The following is a 16,859-nucleotide window of genomic DNA, read 5'->3' on the forward strand; positions in this document are numbered from 1 at the left end:
GATGGAGACAGGGCTTGAGTAAATGCAGCAGGCAGTCATACCCAACCTGTTTTGGCTGAAGTCTCAGAATGGGGGAGGGGTGAGCAGGGAGGGTTTGTATTCACCTTTTCACTGGGTTGATTTCAAGTTTGTTCTCCAAAATGTGTCAAAAATCCACAGAAAATAATTATAGTACTTACATTTTTAAGTAAATACAGTTAAGGTGCTATATTTTATTAAAATAAATGATTACTGTATAAAAATTTCCTATTATTCATTCTTGAAAAACACAAATATATAGAAAAATGTACATCTGCTTTCCTAAACTTCCTTTCTGGAACACTGAACTTGTGGGGTAAAGTCGAATGCCACAGTCAGCGGCATGGAAATACCATTCACCTATAGATGACTGTCACAACAAAAAGGTTAAAGTACCCAAATGGATGTGGTATTGGAGAACCTGAAGAAATAGGAATTGGTAGTCCATTCCTTTAAGAAAGGAGGAGAGGCCTTGCATTTGGCTCTGCTCCTCTGAATGTGACTCAGGAGCAATAGTGTTCAATGGCAGAGGTGTCCTTGTTTGGTATTCTGAGATAACAGCTGGTTCTCAGTGGCCTGCAGGTGACACATGGGAAAAACAACATATTCGTACATTCCCTCAGGAAGTAAAATTGGAGATGGTGAGCAGTATGGTGAACCAGGGGAGCTAAGAGGTCAAAGTGCATGAGGACTTTATAATCAGAGGTAAATGACTGGAACCCTGGATTTCAGGAGTGGTTGCCAGCCAGTGACATAAAAAGCCAGATGAAACCTGCTTTACCTTATTGAGGACTCGTTTTCCCAACCCTACTATGAGATCATGTGAATACCCAGTACAGATGGTATCCCTAGGATACCATCTTAGAGAGAAGCAAGAGAACAGGGAGGAGTGAGAAGAGAAAGTAAGAATTTTCCTGAAACAGACCAGCTACCCAAAGGGGCGGTTAAACTGGAAGAGATACCTTTAATTTGACACATTTAAGTTCCCATTATCCTGTCTCTTTTTTTCTCTTTTACTACTCAGTGGGGTGAGGATTCAAGAGCAAAACAAAATCAGCTAGAGATAACAAAGAAGAACCATTCTTTCTGTTCATCTGAGACTTATATAGATATTTTGTGCTGCCAAGTTATTTTATGGAGAACTCCCTCCCTTCCTTCCCTCCTTTCCTTCCATAAACACCTGTAGAACAAGACACGTTAGGTACTGTTGGCACACACATCAATTAGGTGCCATTACTGAACTTAGGGAGCTGGGGACCCAGCAGGCTAGTGAGCAGATGTTTTCACCAGGGTCAGAGGGCTCCATATAGATCCACAGTGGGTCCTATGGGAGAGGCATCTCCTCAAGGGTTTGAAAGTGTCCAGGAAGGTTTCTGGAGAAGGGAGCTTGAGAGCTGAGTCTTAAGGATAACTAGCAGTTTGCCAGGAGAAGGAGGAGGAGGAAAAAAGGGCTTTTCAGGTGTAGGGAAGAACATATGATGTAGCGGTGATGATCAGTTTTGTGTCAACTTGACTTCTCCATGGGGTGTTCAGGTTAAATAATCTAGAGTGTGCCTCTGAGGGTATTTCTGGATGACATTAGCATTGAATCAGTGCACTTGGCAAAACAGATTGCCCTCCATGTGGGTGGGCATCGGCCTATGCAATAAGGGCCTGAATAGAACAAAAGGCAGAGGAAGGAGGAATTTGTCCGCCTACCCTAACCCCACCCCCGCCTTTTTCTTCCTGCCTGCTTAGTCAGCTGGAACATTGGTCTTCTCATGCCCTTGGACTGGGACCCACGCTATTGACTCCCCAGATTGTCAGGCCTTTAGACTTGGACTGGAATTACACCTCCACCTTCATGGATCTCCAGCTTGTAGATGGGAGATTGTGGGACTTCTCAGCCTCCATTATCATGGGAACCAATTCCTCACAATAAATCAAACTCTCTTGTCCAATCTCTTTTTCCCCCACTCTCTCTGGAGAACCCTAATACAATGGCCAGTTCTGAGACCTGCAAACAGCTTATTTCACTGATTTTAAAACTCATTCCTCCCAACCCCCAATTTTAACTTCTCTGAAATCAGGAGGGACCTAATGACCCAGGGTGTCTTACAATTTTGTTCTTGGTGACAAAGGTGAGGCTTAAAGCACACTAAAGTGAATGAAAGTTATGTTTGGGGCCCCCTCATTGGCATGGGCCCCTTCTAAGCCCTATTATGTAATTTGTATTTGTAAGTTTGTGTTCACTCTTAGAATGGGTCCCTCAAATGGTATGAGCTTCAGGCCTCACCTACCTGCATCCATCTTTAATGCATTTTAGAAGATTGGTCATTCCGTAGGTCTACGATTAGTATTTATAGGGGAGGGAGAAGGGATGAGGGAAGGGGAACAGGAATGAGTTGTGAGAGATTGGAGATTTAGGAACTAATTTCAGTGAATGACAGCTACATCCATTCATCTGGTAGACGAAGCCAGAAACCAACTCCTGCCTCTCTCGCATGCCCCACGTCCAACCCATCATTAGGTCCACTATACCTCTCCTATGACAGAGACACCTATTTCTCCTTCAAGCTCTGGTTTCTCCTTCTGTAAGTAATAGAACTCTCTAGTTTTAGCCGGACACATGGCCACTCTGAACAAAGATTATGTTCCAGCCTCCGTTCTGGTTAAATGTGAACATGAGGCTGAGTTTTGGCCAATAGAATGTGTGCTATATCCTTAGGGTTTCCTTAAATTGAAGTGGTGTCTTATTTTCCTTCTCTTTCCTCCCTCCTCCTAGCAGGAATATGTACATGATGGCTGGAGCTGCAGCAGGCATCTTGGACCACGACATGACTTAAGGAAATGGGGCTACACGTGGTGGAGCAAAATAGAAGCCAGGGTCCCTTGCAGTATGGAACACTGTATCAGTCCTGCATTGCCTACCTCTGGACTTTCACTTGAGAGAGAAATAAACTATCTCAAGTAAGATACTGTTAATTTTTTTGTCACTCACAGTCAAAATAATTTCCAACAAATAATCCATTTTAGTGCAAGTCCTCATCACTATCCTAATCAGTTGCCAATATTTCTTGCCTGCAATTTTATAAGAATCTATTCATTGATATCCCCATGTTTACTCATCCATCCCAGCTTCCTTCCAGTGAGTTTTCTACACTATAGCCAAAGTGACTGATTCAAAATGCAAACAGAATCTCGCTCCCTGTATTAGTGTCCCTGGGCTGCCATAATAGAATAGCACAAACTGAGAGGCTAGAACAAAAAAATTTTCTCACAGATCTGGAAGCTAGAAGTCCAAATCAAGGTGCCAACAGGTTCCTTGGTTTGCCACCTCACATGGCCTTTTCTTCGTGTGCATAGGCCCAGAGAGTTATGTCTCTTCCTTTTCTTTTTTTTAATAAGGACACCAGTCCTATTGGATTAGGATCCCACCCTTTTGACTTCACTTAAAGGTCCCGTATCCAAATATAGACACATTGGGAGTTAGAGTTTCAACATGTAAATTTTGGGGTACACAATCTGTCCATAACACTCCCCTTTTTCAATCATACCCATAGCTTCTCATTGCTCTTAGGATAAAGTCGAGTAGTTAAAATGGCAAGACTCCTCTATGGTCTGGTACTCACCTCTCTCCATTTTCATCTCATAGTATGCTCTTCCTCACTCTCCATGTTTTAGTAACATTGGCCCTTCCTTTTCTCAGGTATGCTATGATTTCTCCCACCTCGGAGCCTTTGCACGTGCTGTAGCTTCTGTCCTAAATGCTCTTTCTCCCCGCATGTCCCCTTGAATGGTAAACCTCTCTCCATCAGCTCTCAGATCATCGTCCATTCTTCAGGAAAGCCCTCCCTGGTCTTCCTTATATTTCTCCATTCCCCCGTTGTGCGCTCCATATACCTCTTTTAATAGCACTTATCATAATTTTGCCTTTATATTTTGTCCAAGATTCTTTGGCTTTTCCATTAGACAATAAACTCCAGGAGAACAGAGGTATGTCATTTCTGGCTTATTAATGTATCCCTAATGCCTTCTACAGTGTCTGGAACATATCTGACACTCAAGAAACAGTTTCTGAATACGTAAGAGGTGAGTGGGAGTCAGGTCATGTAGAGGTGGGTATGCCAAATAAGGAATACGGGACTTCATGTCAAGTGTATATATCAAGGCAATCAAGGATTTTCAGTGGTGGAGTGAAATAAGATATGTGTTTGAAAGAATCTATGTTGGAAGTAAAGTGACAGGTTTCAATGGTTGTAGCAGATATCAAAGTGGGAAATAAGGGCTAGAATTAAATTTGTGTTAGTTCCTGTTCTTTTTCCGAGTTCTTCAGTGTAAATCAGGTTGGGTCTCAGTTTTCCCCACCGCTGGTTTGGGATTTGGCTTTCATGGTCTGGTTAGTGAATTATCTTTGTTCATCTGTTTTCCATCTTCCAATATGTTGCTGCTATTATTTTATTTCCTGTTCTTGTCTTTATTGATTTATTTTTAAAATCACTTTACTGTAGTTTTAGTGGAGTTTTGGAACAGAGCAAAATTATAGGCATGTTTAATATACTACTTGGAACTCCTACATTTTTGTTTTCATCATGAAAATTCTTTATTGTAAGAAAATTGCCTTTCACATTGGCCAAGATTTTTCTTAAGGGATGCTATCAAATGATGTCAAAACTGAGGGTGAAAGAGTGGGAGTGTAAACCGGTACGTTTCTGGAGAGCAGTGTTTCTCCAAAGGCTTAAAATGTACATACTTTTTGAATGGAAAGTTCCACCACTAGGAATTTATCCCAAAGAAATGACTTAGTTTAAGAATGTTCATTGCAGTGTTATTTACAATAAAAACACTGTCCGACAATTGAGGGCTGATTAAATAAACGATATACTTTCACAAATCATATGTGCAGCCACTAAAAATGATGTTGGTTCATGCTTCTCGCACAGCACACTACTCCAAAGAATAGGCAAGCCGTGGTTATTTGCCAAGGGCTATGTGAAGCCGTAGAACAAAATTAGCTCACCTTCCTCCGGCACTAATTTTATTGGTGGTTTGGGAGTGTGGAGGGACCACTCGTTATCCATCCCGAGATCCGCTGTCCCTCTCGCCCATTAGTAGCAAGGATGTTGCTGCTCAGAATAAAAGACTGCATGTCCCCATCTAGGTGGTAGCGAGGTGTCGCTTTAGGACGAATCGCAAACCAGTGAGATGTCAGTGGAAGTGTGAGAGACGTCCAGGGAGGCAAACCTGAGGGAGCTGACGCGCGGGAACGGAGAGAAAGCGGTGAGCATTTCGCTTCCTTGTACTTAAACGTTTCTGCTCGGTTTAAAAGAAACACGCTTATATAAAGACACAAGCATACACATGATACACGTTTTAAATTGTTAACGTGAAAATCAACACCAAAAATATTCAAATATCAATTTAATTTGAGGGGTGTAGGGGGAGGAGAAAACAGGAGATAGTAAAGACATTTGATTTATCTATTTCTGTGAGCACCTCCCTACGCTAATTCTCTTCTATCATTCGATCCAACTTGAAAAGGCCGACAAGGCTCGCATAACCTGCCCTGTGAGACTCCTTTTGGTGTTTCGTACAGGGCCTAATTGTAAGTTTCCTAGATAGAACAAGAGCAGGGATGGCGTTATTTCACTTTATAGAACCCAAGAGGCCGCCCTTCCTCCTCCTCCCAAATTTGCCTCGGATCTGATATGCAGGATTTCAGGATTTAGGCTCTGTGACGTGGATTTCGGACTGTGAATCCTCCCTCTGGCATCAGAAAAACCTTACCTGAGTCTCGGACGGAGTTGACCCCAATATCTACTCAGAATTTACCGCAGGAAAGCGGGAACCGCTAGGACAGACGGACGGAGCAGACGCCCGCTGACGACCAATCCCCTGAGTCGAGGCGGTGCGAGCCCGGGCCCCGCCCCTCCGTGAAGCCAATAGCTCAGGACGGGAGCAGGAGGGGCGGGGCGAGCCCTGCCGGCGACGTCGTGATTGGCACGCCGGCTCCCGCATCCCGGGAGGCTGCCCGGACGTGCAGTTTACGGTAACGCCAGGCGAGTGCGGATCTATGCAGTTTGGCCACTGCGGGGCACCGTAGTGGCTTTTACCCCGGCGCAGCGGCTGGACTGGGATGGGCGGCTGCAGCCCAGCTGATCTGCAGTGTCGGAGACCCTGATGGCTGCGGTGTTTCTAGTAACCCTCTATGAGTACTCACCGCTGTTCTACATCGCGGTGGTCTTCACCTGCTTCATCGTGACCACCGGCCTGGTGTTGGGATGGTAAGTGCCTCAGGGCGAGGGCCAGGGACTGAGGCGCGGACCGCCGGGGAGTGGGGTCGCAGTGAGGAGCAGGGGGCATCGGAGCTGCGGGCTGGAGCGCCTGGGAATGTCGGGGAGCCGGAGCCGAGGGCTTCAACTGGCCGCGCGGGGAAAACTAGGTGGACACCGCACCTGCATCAGTGCCGCGTCGTACCGCGCTGTCGCAGTCCCTGTGGGCGTACGGAGGGGGTGTCGGATTGAAGTATTTTGCCCAGCTTTGTTTCTGGGTAATAAAGCATCCGGTCAGGGCCTGGTCTTGGTGTTGGAATAGAGTGCTTGTCCAACAGGCTTCTTCTGACCCGGATTGGGGCCTACTGTGTGCTCCGAGTGCCCGTCACCTGCGGGACGGTGCAGGGACATGGACAGCACAGCACACAAGGCTGATTGTTGTACTTGTGGACTCAGTACTTGGCTTCAGCGCTGTCAGCATAATTGGTAACTGAACTCCATTGTGTCATGTTTAGAGAAGCCTTATAAATACAACTAGTTACGAACTACCGTACCTAGTCCCTCCATTGAGGAGACCTGAGCTAGATTTTGAAAGATAAATGGAGTAAAGTGTGTATAGTAGAGAATAGAAGGTATTTCAGAGAATACAATATGAGCAGAAGGGCAGAGGAGACAGGTTAGTGCACAGAGCAAGCCGCGTAAAATGAGTTTAAAAATACTCTTTAATCACATATATGTGATTACTTTAAAGAAAAGACATAAGGCCTTGTGATTTTCTGGAAATATAAGCCAACTCTAGGAACTAAGTTTTAACACTTTTACACTACTCCCCACACTATAAGCAGTAGAAGATGGAATTACTTGTTTGTAGGTGGGGGAAAGATAAATACCAATTTTACACAATTTGTTATGCTTGACACATCAGATTTTATTGCTATTGTTCTTCAAGAAAGTTTGTAATTGGAATTAGGAAGCTGTTGCCCAAGTGAGAAAAGCAGTCTTAACACAGGTTAAATAACTATAATATTAGTGTTATTCTCTTAAAGACATGTAATTTTTCTCCACTAAGGAAAATAGGTAACTAGTTGATAATTGCATTATATCCCTAATTTTTAATTTTCAATAGGTCAACTAATTCGATAGCTTAGATATCTATCTTTGGTAGTGGGAAGAGGAAAATGAGTGAAGGCTGTATTGATAATGATGGGAGCATCTCTGTGTGTGAAGGGTGGTCAGGAACCTCATGTTTATAGTGGGTAAGTGACAGACGTGGGTATCAAACAGACCTATGTTCAAATCCTGGCTCAGCCAGGTTTAAGACTTGGGTTGAAAACTTAATGATTGCCTAACCATTCCATTTAGGTATGGCTTTTACAAGAGTGGAAGCCTACGTAATTATAGAACTTTTGGAAGTCTGGGCTAAGCACTGTTGAGGCCAGAAGACCATGTCAATGCCAGCTCCTTCCATCCTGATTTGGGTCTGACGAGTCATCTTGAGCCTAACCCAACTATTCGCTCCGTCTGGGTTAGCTTTGCCCGTGTAGATAAACTTTTTACTAATGTCTGTTTGCTAACCTAAGCAAGGTCGCAGATTCATTGAGTAGAAACAGTGAAAGTCATCTGGATCTCATGAAAGCAACTTTCTAATTGTAACCCAGGCAGAAAGTAATTCCATTAATTCACTATGCTCTTCACTCTTGTAATTTTTTTTAATCCCAAAATATAATCCCTATGGGTCATCTATCTGTCTTTGCTCTCGTGGTTCTTACCTCAGTACTGTTCCAAGTTTCTCTCCCATTACTCTTGTCACTGTTTTCCTTGTCTAGCTGTACTGTGTGGGAGTGAAGAAAGAACAGGAACATCTGATTATTGGGGTCTCAATAGCAATAGCAAAGAATCATGCCACTAGCAGTTTGGTATTTCTGTTTAATAGTGGTGGTTTCTGCTTTGTGAATCTGGGGCAGAGGCTCCAAACCACATTTCTATGTTAGCTGGCTGCCCATGAGGCTTTGCCAATAGGGGAGGGATAGTGGAAAGCTAGAGGAGGACAAAAGAACTTGGTGCTTCCTGTTTGATTCTTTTTATCTGTCTCACTACAGCAAGAGTGCCTCAATCTGGCATTAATAGTTGGTCTGAGTTTGTAATTTTCCACTCTCTTAGAACGAGCTTCATTGCACCCCTTCAAAGACATTAATACCGTTTCCTCAGATCTTAGTCCCAGCTCTGTGGGGGGTCCTTCCTTCAAATTTCTAAATTGTAGTGACTCTCTTTCCTTGTCCTAGGAGTGATAGTTGCTTCCTAGTGTTACTACTTTTTTGATACTCAGTGTCCCCCTTTTGCCTTCTCAGTTCTTCAACATCTGATTAACATTTTTTTATATTAAATTGTCTCTATTAAAATAACTAGTGTGGATATGGTCTCCTGACTGGAATGACAAGGATAAGGAGAAAGAAATTGTTACTAAGAATGAAATCCTGGGGGTGTGGTGGGAGACTCTCAAAGATAGAATTTGGGGATTGGTTTGGTCGTTTCTTCAGCTCCTTGCAAATGGGAAATACGATGCTAATAATCCTTGGCATGCATTGGCATCACAGTTAATCAAGTCACTACCTTTGGTTGATTGTGATAAAATGATTTCTGAAGCAAGTGCCTTAAGGGCCAAGTGGCTAAAGCACTTGACCACTATGTAGTAATGATGACTTTAGGAAGTAAGGGATGGTGGCATGGTTGCTTCTGAGATCACTGGAGCACTTACAGAAAGAAAATGACAAGCTCAAGTCTTTTCACTCTCAGATGAAGTCTTAGAGAATCAGAGTTTCTATGGTTCTGAAGCACTTTATTTCATGTAGCCACAGAGCTGAAAATTGATCAGAGCTTTAATTGCAGTGGAGAGTTATGACCTTTCACCCAGTTTCTAGATCTAAACCAATCCATAGACAGGGAACCTCTGATCGAAGGGGAGATCAGGTCCCCTGGGGAAGGACCCTATATTCTGCAGTATTGCCACAAGGATAGACTGTAAATCATCCTCCAAATCTTTCTCAAAGGCTATTTTCTCAGCTGCAAACATGCTCTTCTACTGTGCTTTGTGATACTGAGGGTGGGACTTTGCAAACCACATATGTCTTATGCGAGTTCACACTGTATCAGGCCAGTAGGAGTTGCTAGATTGAGACTGGAAGGCTGGAAGAAGAAGGAACTTCCACTTAACAGTTTGCTTCCTTTTCCTGGTCTACGTTTCTGCAACATTGACCTTCACCCTGGCAGTTGGCCCAAGTTGCAGCAGTTTTAGTTTATAATTTTTCCTCATATCTAGAACCAGCCTTATGACACTCCTTCAGAGGTACTGGCACCAGCTGAGCAGCACTTCTACCTAAAATATCTGGGTCCTAGCCCTGGGGGATCCCTTCTCCAAGTTTCTAACTTGTAACAATCCCCACTCTTCCCTTTGTTTCCCCAGTCCTAGGAGTGATAACTACTTCTTGCTAGGATACTTTAGTGTCCCTTTCTTGCTTTTTTCAGTCCTCCAGTAGTTGGTTAACAGTTCTTTATTTTAAATTCTTGATGTTTAAATAACTGATAGGGTGTTTGTCTCCTGCCAACCTTGCCTGATACACTGACCTTGACTATTTCTTGTCTCCTTTGTCGAATGCAGTAGGTTGTTTGTATGTGACAAGGTTGGTGATGAGATACCGATACCTTCTTAGGAAAAGAATATGCCTTTAGTTTGTATTTGCTTAGGGTACAAAATATATGATGCATTGGCAAGAATTATCTTGGAATATTTTAAAAGAAAACACAAAACTGTTTGAAATGGCATTTCAAAGCCTTAAGATGACTTCTAACCCTTCTTTTTATAATTAAAGGCACAGAATTTTAGAGATTGGGTCATTTTCTCAACAGTCGTATATTTAGCACAGCAGTTCCCTCAGAGGCAACCCTCCTCCTCTACCATGGTATTTAAATGCTAATTCAGTCTCAGTATCCAACTAGCCAAGTGAGACCATTTTCAGGAGATTGCACAGGAGAGGAGGCTCCACAAACTGCCTCTATGTTTTCTGATCGGTTTTAGAACTCAAGGCCGAAGGGGAGATAAAAATTGTTTACTGCTGAGCTTGAAACGTTAGCCTCAAAGTAACCTTTATTCATGAGGGACTCCATAATACTCCAGGGACAAGGAAAGGAGGTCAGTTCTACTGCTTTAGCTACTGACAAGATGCTTAGGAAGTGTGTGCAAAGTAACATATAGTATAGGCAATAGGAAAAAATGTGGGCAAAATTGGAAGTCCACAGGTTATTGCTGTGCTGGAAATTTAAGCATTATGAACAAATGCAAAAAACAGTTTATAAATGGGGGAAAAAAACCAGAATTATAGAAAAATCCAGGAGGATTAAGTATAAAATTATAACAGGAAAGAAAAGAGAATGGGAAGTTCCCTTTATGGAAAAAAGGGAGGACTAAGTTTATATAAAAGAGAAAGTAATGGATTTTAAGAAGTATTTATTTAGTTGGTATTCCATTACTAACAGTTTCCAAAATGACTGAGTGGAAAAAGATAAAGATGGAATTTGATTGAAAAGAAAATTGGTTAACTTTCTATTTTACCATTCCTTCTAATGTCATATCGGCCATGATCTGATACACAGGGCATCAATATCTTTATTCAAGTTTTTGATTAAAATGGAAAAGGCTAGGAGAGATCCAAGATGGCGGAGTAGATAAACGCTGTACTTGCCTCCTCCGATGAACACACTAAAAATGCAGCTAAATTATAGAACAAGCAACCTGGAGAACTATCTGAAGTCTAACTGAACAGAAGTTTTATACTAAGGGTATAAAAAAGAAGCCATGTGAAGACTAGTAGGAGGGGTGGAGATGCAGAACATGCCAGTGTCAAACTTGAGAATGGGGAGGGTTATCTCAGCCTCGGAGGTATCCGCCAGAGGAGCCAGGGACCCGGCCCCCACACTGGGCTCCCCAGCCCAGAGCACTGGCTCAGGGAAAGGAGCACCCACAACCAACATCTACCTGTGAAAAACAGTGGGACTGAAAGCTGTGGGAAACCAAGACATCCTCTTTAGGAGCTCACACACAGACTCATTCACCCACCGACACTCACGCTGGGCTCTGGTGTAAGGACAGTGACTCGGGGCATCAGAGACATACGGGGACAGACTGAGTTGTGTGGCTTTGGAGCAATGACTGGAGGAACAGTTGCCATTTTCCCTGTGTGGGGTTCTCCCATTCAGCCAGCAGGCAAGCAGTGTTGAGCCCTCCCTCCACACTGATGGCCAAATCTGAACCTGAATTGGTTTGGTGAGCTCCTCTCGCTCTACCTTGGTAACTCCTTGGGATCCCACCTTACCCAACTCATCCAACATTGGAGGCACTTTCTTGGTGAGCAGCCATACCTGCCGGCATTGCACTCTTTCTTGGACAACTATCGGGGGTCTCTGGGCCCCAGGTGGGAGGTGACTCGCCTCGGTGTTCTCTGAGACTGTTGCTGAGGAGCTCCAGGCTCAGCACTGGCACCAAACCATAATCTACATTAACCTGGTAAACACAGCTCGTCCCACCCTGGTGATTCCCTTTGACCCTGCCTCACCCAGCTCGTGTACTGCATGAGGCTTTATCAGCAGCTGAACCTTATAGGAGCCAGTAGGTGGCAGCAGGCCTCGGGGTGTCCTGGTTTTTTGCAGAGCTACTATAGGCACTGTTATGGTGGCAGCCATCCTCGGTTTGCAGTGTGGTCTCTCCAACACACTTCCAGGTTCAGCAGAGGCAGTGACCAACCATGGATCACTTTGTAGCTCCTACCAGGTTGTCCCTGGCTGGTCTCAGGCAGTGGATGGCCTGGGTCTGCACCGAAGACCCTCCCAAGAAGCCCCAGAACCAACATACATGGAGGTTGGCTTCAGACCACAGCATCCCAATTAGCCACACAAGCGGCATTCACAAAGGGCCGCCTCAACAGATACCAGAGCCTGATGGAGCAAATCCCGCTCAGTGAGGTAAACCCCCCGGGCAGCAGCCCATAACCTACCGGCCTGAGGGCCAGTCCCACCCATTGACGTGCCAATAGCTATTAAGTCTCAGCTATAATAGGAGGGCACACACAACCCACATAAGGGACACTCCTGGAGCACCTGGCCCAAGTAACCAGGGAGACTGTGCCACTGGGTCCCACAGGACACGTACTACATAAGGTCACCCGACCAAGAATGGGAGGTGTACCAGATCTACCTAACACATAGAAACAAACACAGAGAGGCAGCCAAAATGAGGAAACAAAGAAATATATCCCAAATGAAAGAACAGGAGAAAACTCCAGAAAAAGAACTAAACAGAATGGAGGCAAACAATCTACCAGGTGCAGAGTTCAAAACAATGGTTATAAGGATGCTCAATGACTTTAGTGAGAACTTCAACAAAGACATAGCAAGTGTAAAAAAGGACATAGAAACCATTAAAAAGAAACAGTCAGAAGTGAAGAATACAATAACTGAAATGAAGAATGCTCTAGAAGGCATCACCAACAGACTAGATGGACCAGATGATCAAATCAGCAATTTGGAAGACAGGGTAACATAAAACACCCAATTAGAACAGCAAAAAGAAAAAAGAATAAAAAAAAAAATGAGGATAGTTTAAGAAACCTCTGGGATGATGTCAAGTGTAACAACATTCACATCATAGGGGTACCAGAAGGAGAAGAGAGAAAGCAAGGGATTGAGAACCTACTGAAGAAATAATCACTGAAAACTTTCCTAACCTGGTAAAAGAAGTAGACATACAAGCCCAGGAAGTGCAGAGAGTTCCAAACAAGATGAACCCAAACAGGTCAAACCAAGACACATTATAATTAAAACGGCGAAGGTTAAAGTCAAAGAGAGAATCCTAAAAGCAACAAGACAAAAGCAACTAAGGAAGCCCCTGTAAGATTTCTCAACAGAAACTTTGCAGGCCGGAAGAGATTGACATGAAATATACAAAGTGATGAAAAGTAAGAACCTACAACTAAGATTACTCCATCCAGCAAGACTATCATGTAAAATTGAAGGACAAATAAAGGGCTTCTCAGACAAGAAAAAGCTAAAGGAGTTTATCACCACCAAAACAGTATTACAAGGAATGTTAGAGGGACTTCCAAGAAACCTACTTCAGATTAGAAGACACACACAGACTGAAAGTAAAGGATGGAAAAAGTTTTTCGTTATTTTTTAAGGAGGATGCAGCTCCCATGTTGGGATCAAACTGGTAACCTTGGTGTTATTAGCACCATGTTCTAACCAACTGAACTAACCGGCCACCCTGGAAAAAGTTATTTGAAGAACACAGAAACAAACAAGTAAATCTGGGGTAGCAATACTTATACCAGACAAAATAGACTTTAAAATAAAGGCTATAACAAGAGACACAGAAGGACCCTGTAATCCCAATCCTGGGTATTTATCCGAAGAAACCCTAAACACTACTTTGAGTGGATATGTGTATCTGTATGTTCATTGCAGCATTGTTTACAATGGCCAAGAGGTGGAGGCAACCTGGGTGTTTGTCAATGGAAGAATGGATAAAGAGGAGATGGTACATATATACAATGGAATATGGCTCAGCCCTGGCAGGGAATGGGTTCTTGCCATCTGTGGCAATATGGATGGATCTGGAGGGTAATGTGCTGAGTGGAGTATGTCAGACAGAGAAAGACAGCTGCAATGTGGTTTTGCTTATATGTGCAATCTAAAGAACAAAATAAACAGGATAGAAGCAAACTCATAGATGCAGAGAACATTTTGATGGTTTCTGGGTAGGAGGGGGGTTTGGGGGTTGGGGGTTGCAGAGTAGTCATGGGGATGTGGGGTATAGCATAAGGAATATAGTCAATAATGTGTAATGACTGGTGTTGGATGGGTGCTAGATTTATCAGGGTGATAGATAGATGAGAGGCAAGTTGGGGGGCATGGTGGAAAAGGTGAAGGGATTAAGAAGTACAAATTGGTAGTTACAAAATTAGTCATGGGGATGTAAAGTAAAGCATAGGGAATATATGAGTAGTAAATAATATGGTAATTATGTATAGTGTTGAATGGGTAGTAGACTAGTCAGGGCGATCACTTCTTAAATTATATAAACGTCTAACCACTGTGCTGTGCACCTGAAATTAATATAAAATAATATTGAATGTCAGCTGTAATTGAAAGATTGAAAAAGGTAGGGAAAGGTGAAGGGAAATAAGAGGTTCAAATTTCCAGGTATAAAATAAGTCATGGGGATATAATATGCAGCAAAGGGAATATAGTCGTTAATATTGTGATAGTGTTTTATGGTGTCAGATGGTTGCTGGACTTAATGGCGATCACTTCTTTAGGTATATAAATGTTGAATAATTATGGTGTACCCCTGAAACTAATATAATATTGTATGTTAGCTATGTTTTTTATAAAAATGTTTTTAAAAATGTGGAGAAGGCCATATGTAAGGATGGTGGTCACTGGGTCTGCTTACCAGTGTTTTACAGAATCATTTCCTAGCACCTATTATAGATTGTTTAACCAGTCTCCAAATTTTAACCTCATTCCAAAGCATTTCTGCACATTTGCTTTTGAGTAATATATTAAAGATAGAAATATTGGCCTGCATCAGTCTGTGAAAGTTGTGGATTTTTGTGCAAAATGAGCAAGTTCATGCTGGAATGTGAAAAGGTTTGGGATTATACTAAGCTGAAAGCTCAACATGAGTCATCAATGTGTCAGCTGCCCAAAAAACAACTTGCGTGATCTTAGAGTCCATTAAGCATAATGTTTAGGACAAGAGGTGTGATCAGACTACGATGCCACTCTATTACACAGCGAATTCTGCCCTCTGCCCCTCTTTTTCCCTCCAAGACATGAGGATGTCAGGGCGACAGGGCTGGCAAGGTCAAATGTGGACTTTGGCAAGGCCTGACTGCCCTGGCCATGCTTGGCTCCCTCCTTTGAGAGGACGGGAATACAGAATGTCTGAGATTATAATTCAGAATGGAGCAGTGTTAGAACATAATTCAGATAAGGCTGTAATAAAAAGCCAAGGAGCAAAAGCATTAACCTTAAAAGAAGAGGTTAATAACTTTGTGTTAAAATTAAGAGCTTTGTTCATCAAAAGATACCATTATGAACTTGAAAAGGCAAGATGTAGAAGGGCTCAAGATAAATCCAACAAAGGGCTCATATTCAGAGCATATAAAGAATTTCTATGAATAAGAAAAAGACCTGTAGAAAAACAAGGAAAGGCCTTGACAAGGGCATTCACAAAAGAAGATATTCAGTAGCAATAAACATAAGAACCTTATTAGTCAGCAGGGAAATAGAAATTAAAACCATCATGCAGTGCCACCACACCTAACAGGATGACCAATGATGTTTTGGCAAGGATACGGAACAAGGGGAGAATTCATTCATTGCTGATGGGAGTGTAAATTGATACTACCATGTAGAACAGTTGTTCGCATTATCCACTCAAGTTGAAGAAGCACAGACTTAGGGCTGAGATATTCCATTCCCAGTGTATACCTAAGAAATCCATGTCTGTGCACTGAGAGCCTTGTATGAAAATGTTCATGTATGCAGTATTCATAGTGGCCAAAATGTGAGGACAACTTAAATGTTCATGAAGAGTAGAATGAGTAAGCAAATTATGGCATGTTTATGCAATAGAGTACAGGTACAAAAAATGCACTGAATATAGATAGCTACATGGACGAATCTTTAAGCGTGCTGTAAAGTAGGAAGTAAAAGTATCTTCAGCATACTTCCATTTATATAAAAATTCAAAAACAGCATACTAAATTATGGTAATTGAAGTCAAGGTAGTGGAGAGGAAAGGGGTATTTCATGGGAGGTGACACAAGGAGCGTTTCTGAGGACATTTTCTGGTTCTTAACCTGAATAACAATTACTTTGTAATCACTATCCTTTGTGTACTTTTCTATATGTATGTTATCCTTCATAGTAAAAAGGTTGTCTTTTTTTAGGAAAGGTTACCTTCACAGATAAAAAGCCCAAAGATCGAGCATAATTCATAATACTAATTTGAAAAGATGTATATATATCAAATCAAGGACCTTAGGATATTAGAAAACGTAGACCCATGATTAAGGATGAAGCAGAGAAATAAAAAGGTCTGGAAAGGTATGTTTCTTTTAATAATAAGTGTGTTTTGTCAACTCTTGTGATGCTGAGCCAAGCAGCCTTGGATATCTGTGCTTAAAGTGAAGCAACATTTTCCATCTGAAATTACTTGTTTCATTCCGAGGTGTATACAAAGCCAGAGACCAGATACGGTATAACTTCCTGCAACATTGATTTTTATGTATAGATTTGGAGAAATATTTTTTATATTAAAACCATGATATACCATGGAGAATATAAAGCACACTATAAAGGAATTTTCATGCTCACCATGTGCTGCTTCCAGTTATTTCCCCAAAGCCCTGCCTTTTGCAGTTTCTGGCTCTTTACATCTCCAAAGATTCTTTAATTGAAATTTCTAGGTACAGCATGGTAAAGTACCTGAAATACAGTGCTTGAACTTGCAGTAGAAGCGAACACTATGAG

The 16,859-nt window shown here is 42.5% G+C and overlaps 1 protein-coding gene across 2 annotated transcripts in view; it reads left to right on the forward strand.

Annotated features, from left to right (window-relative positions):
* The window catches only part of CGRRF1 (cell growth regulator with ring finger domain 1), a 38,720-nt gene that overhangs the window by 2,792 nt on the left and 19,069 nt on the right, over nucleotides 1-16,859 (forward strand). Inside the window, exons 2-4 of one of the 2 annotated variants that reach the window (XM_081049818.1) lie at nucleotides 2,786-2,967; nucleotides 5,159-5,277; nucleotides 5,720-6,281. In XM_081049818.1, coding sequence (XP_080905944.1) covers nucleotides 6,178-6,281 — 104 coding nt within the window. In that variant the 5' untranslated portion in view covers nucleotides 2,786-2,967; nucleotides 5,159-5,277; nucleotides 5,720-6,177. Of the gene's footprint in view, nucleotides 1-2,785; nucleotides 2,968-5,158; nucleotides 5,278-5,719; nucleotides 6,282-16,276; nucleotides 16,434-16,859 lie in introns of those variants that run through there. The other variant, XM_081049819.1, reaches the window with a different exon arrangement.

Source organism: Rhinolophus hipposideros, assembly GCF_964194185.1.
Source record: "Rhinolophus hipposideros genome assembly, chromosome: 5".
Lineage (NCBI taxonomy): Eukaryota > Metazoa > Chordata > Mammalia > Chiroptera > Rhinolophidae > Rhinolophus > Rhinolophus hipposideros.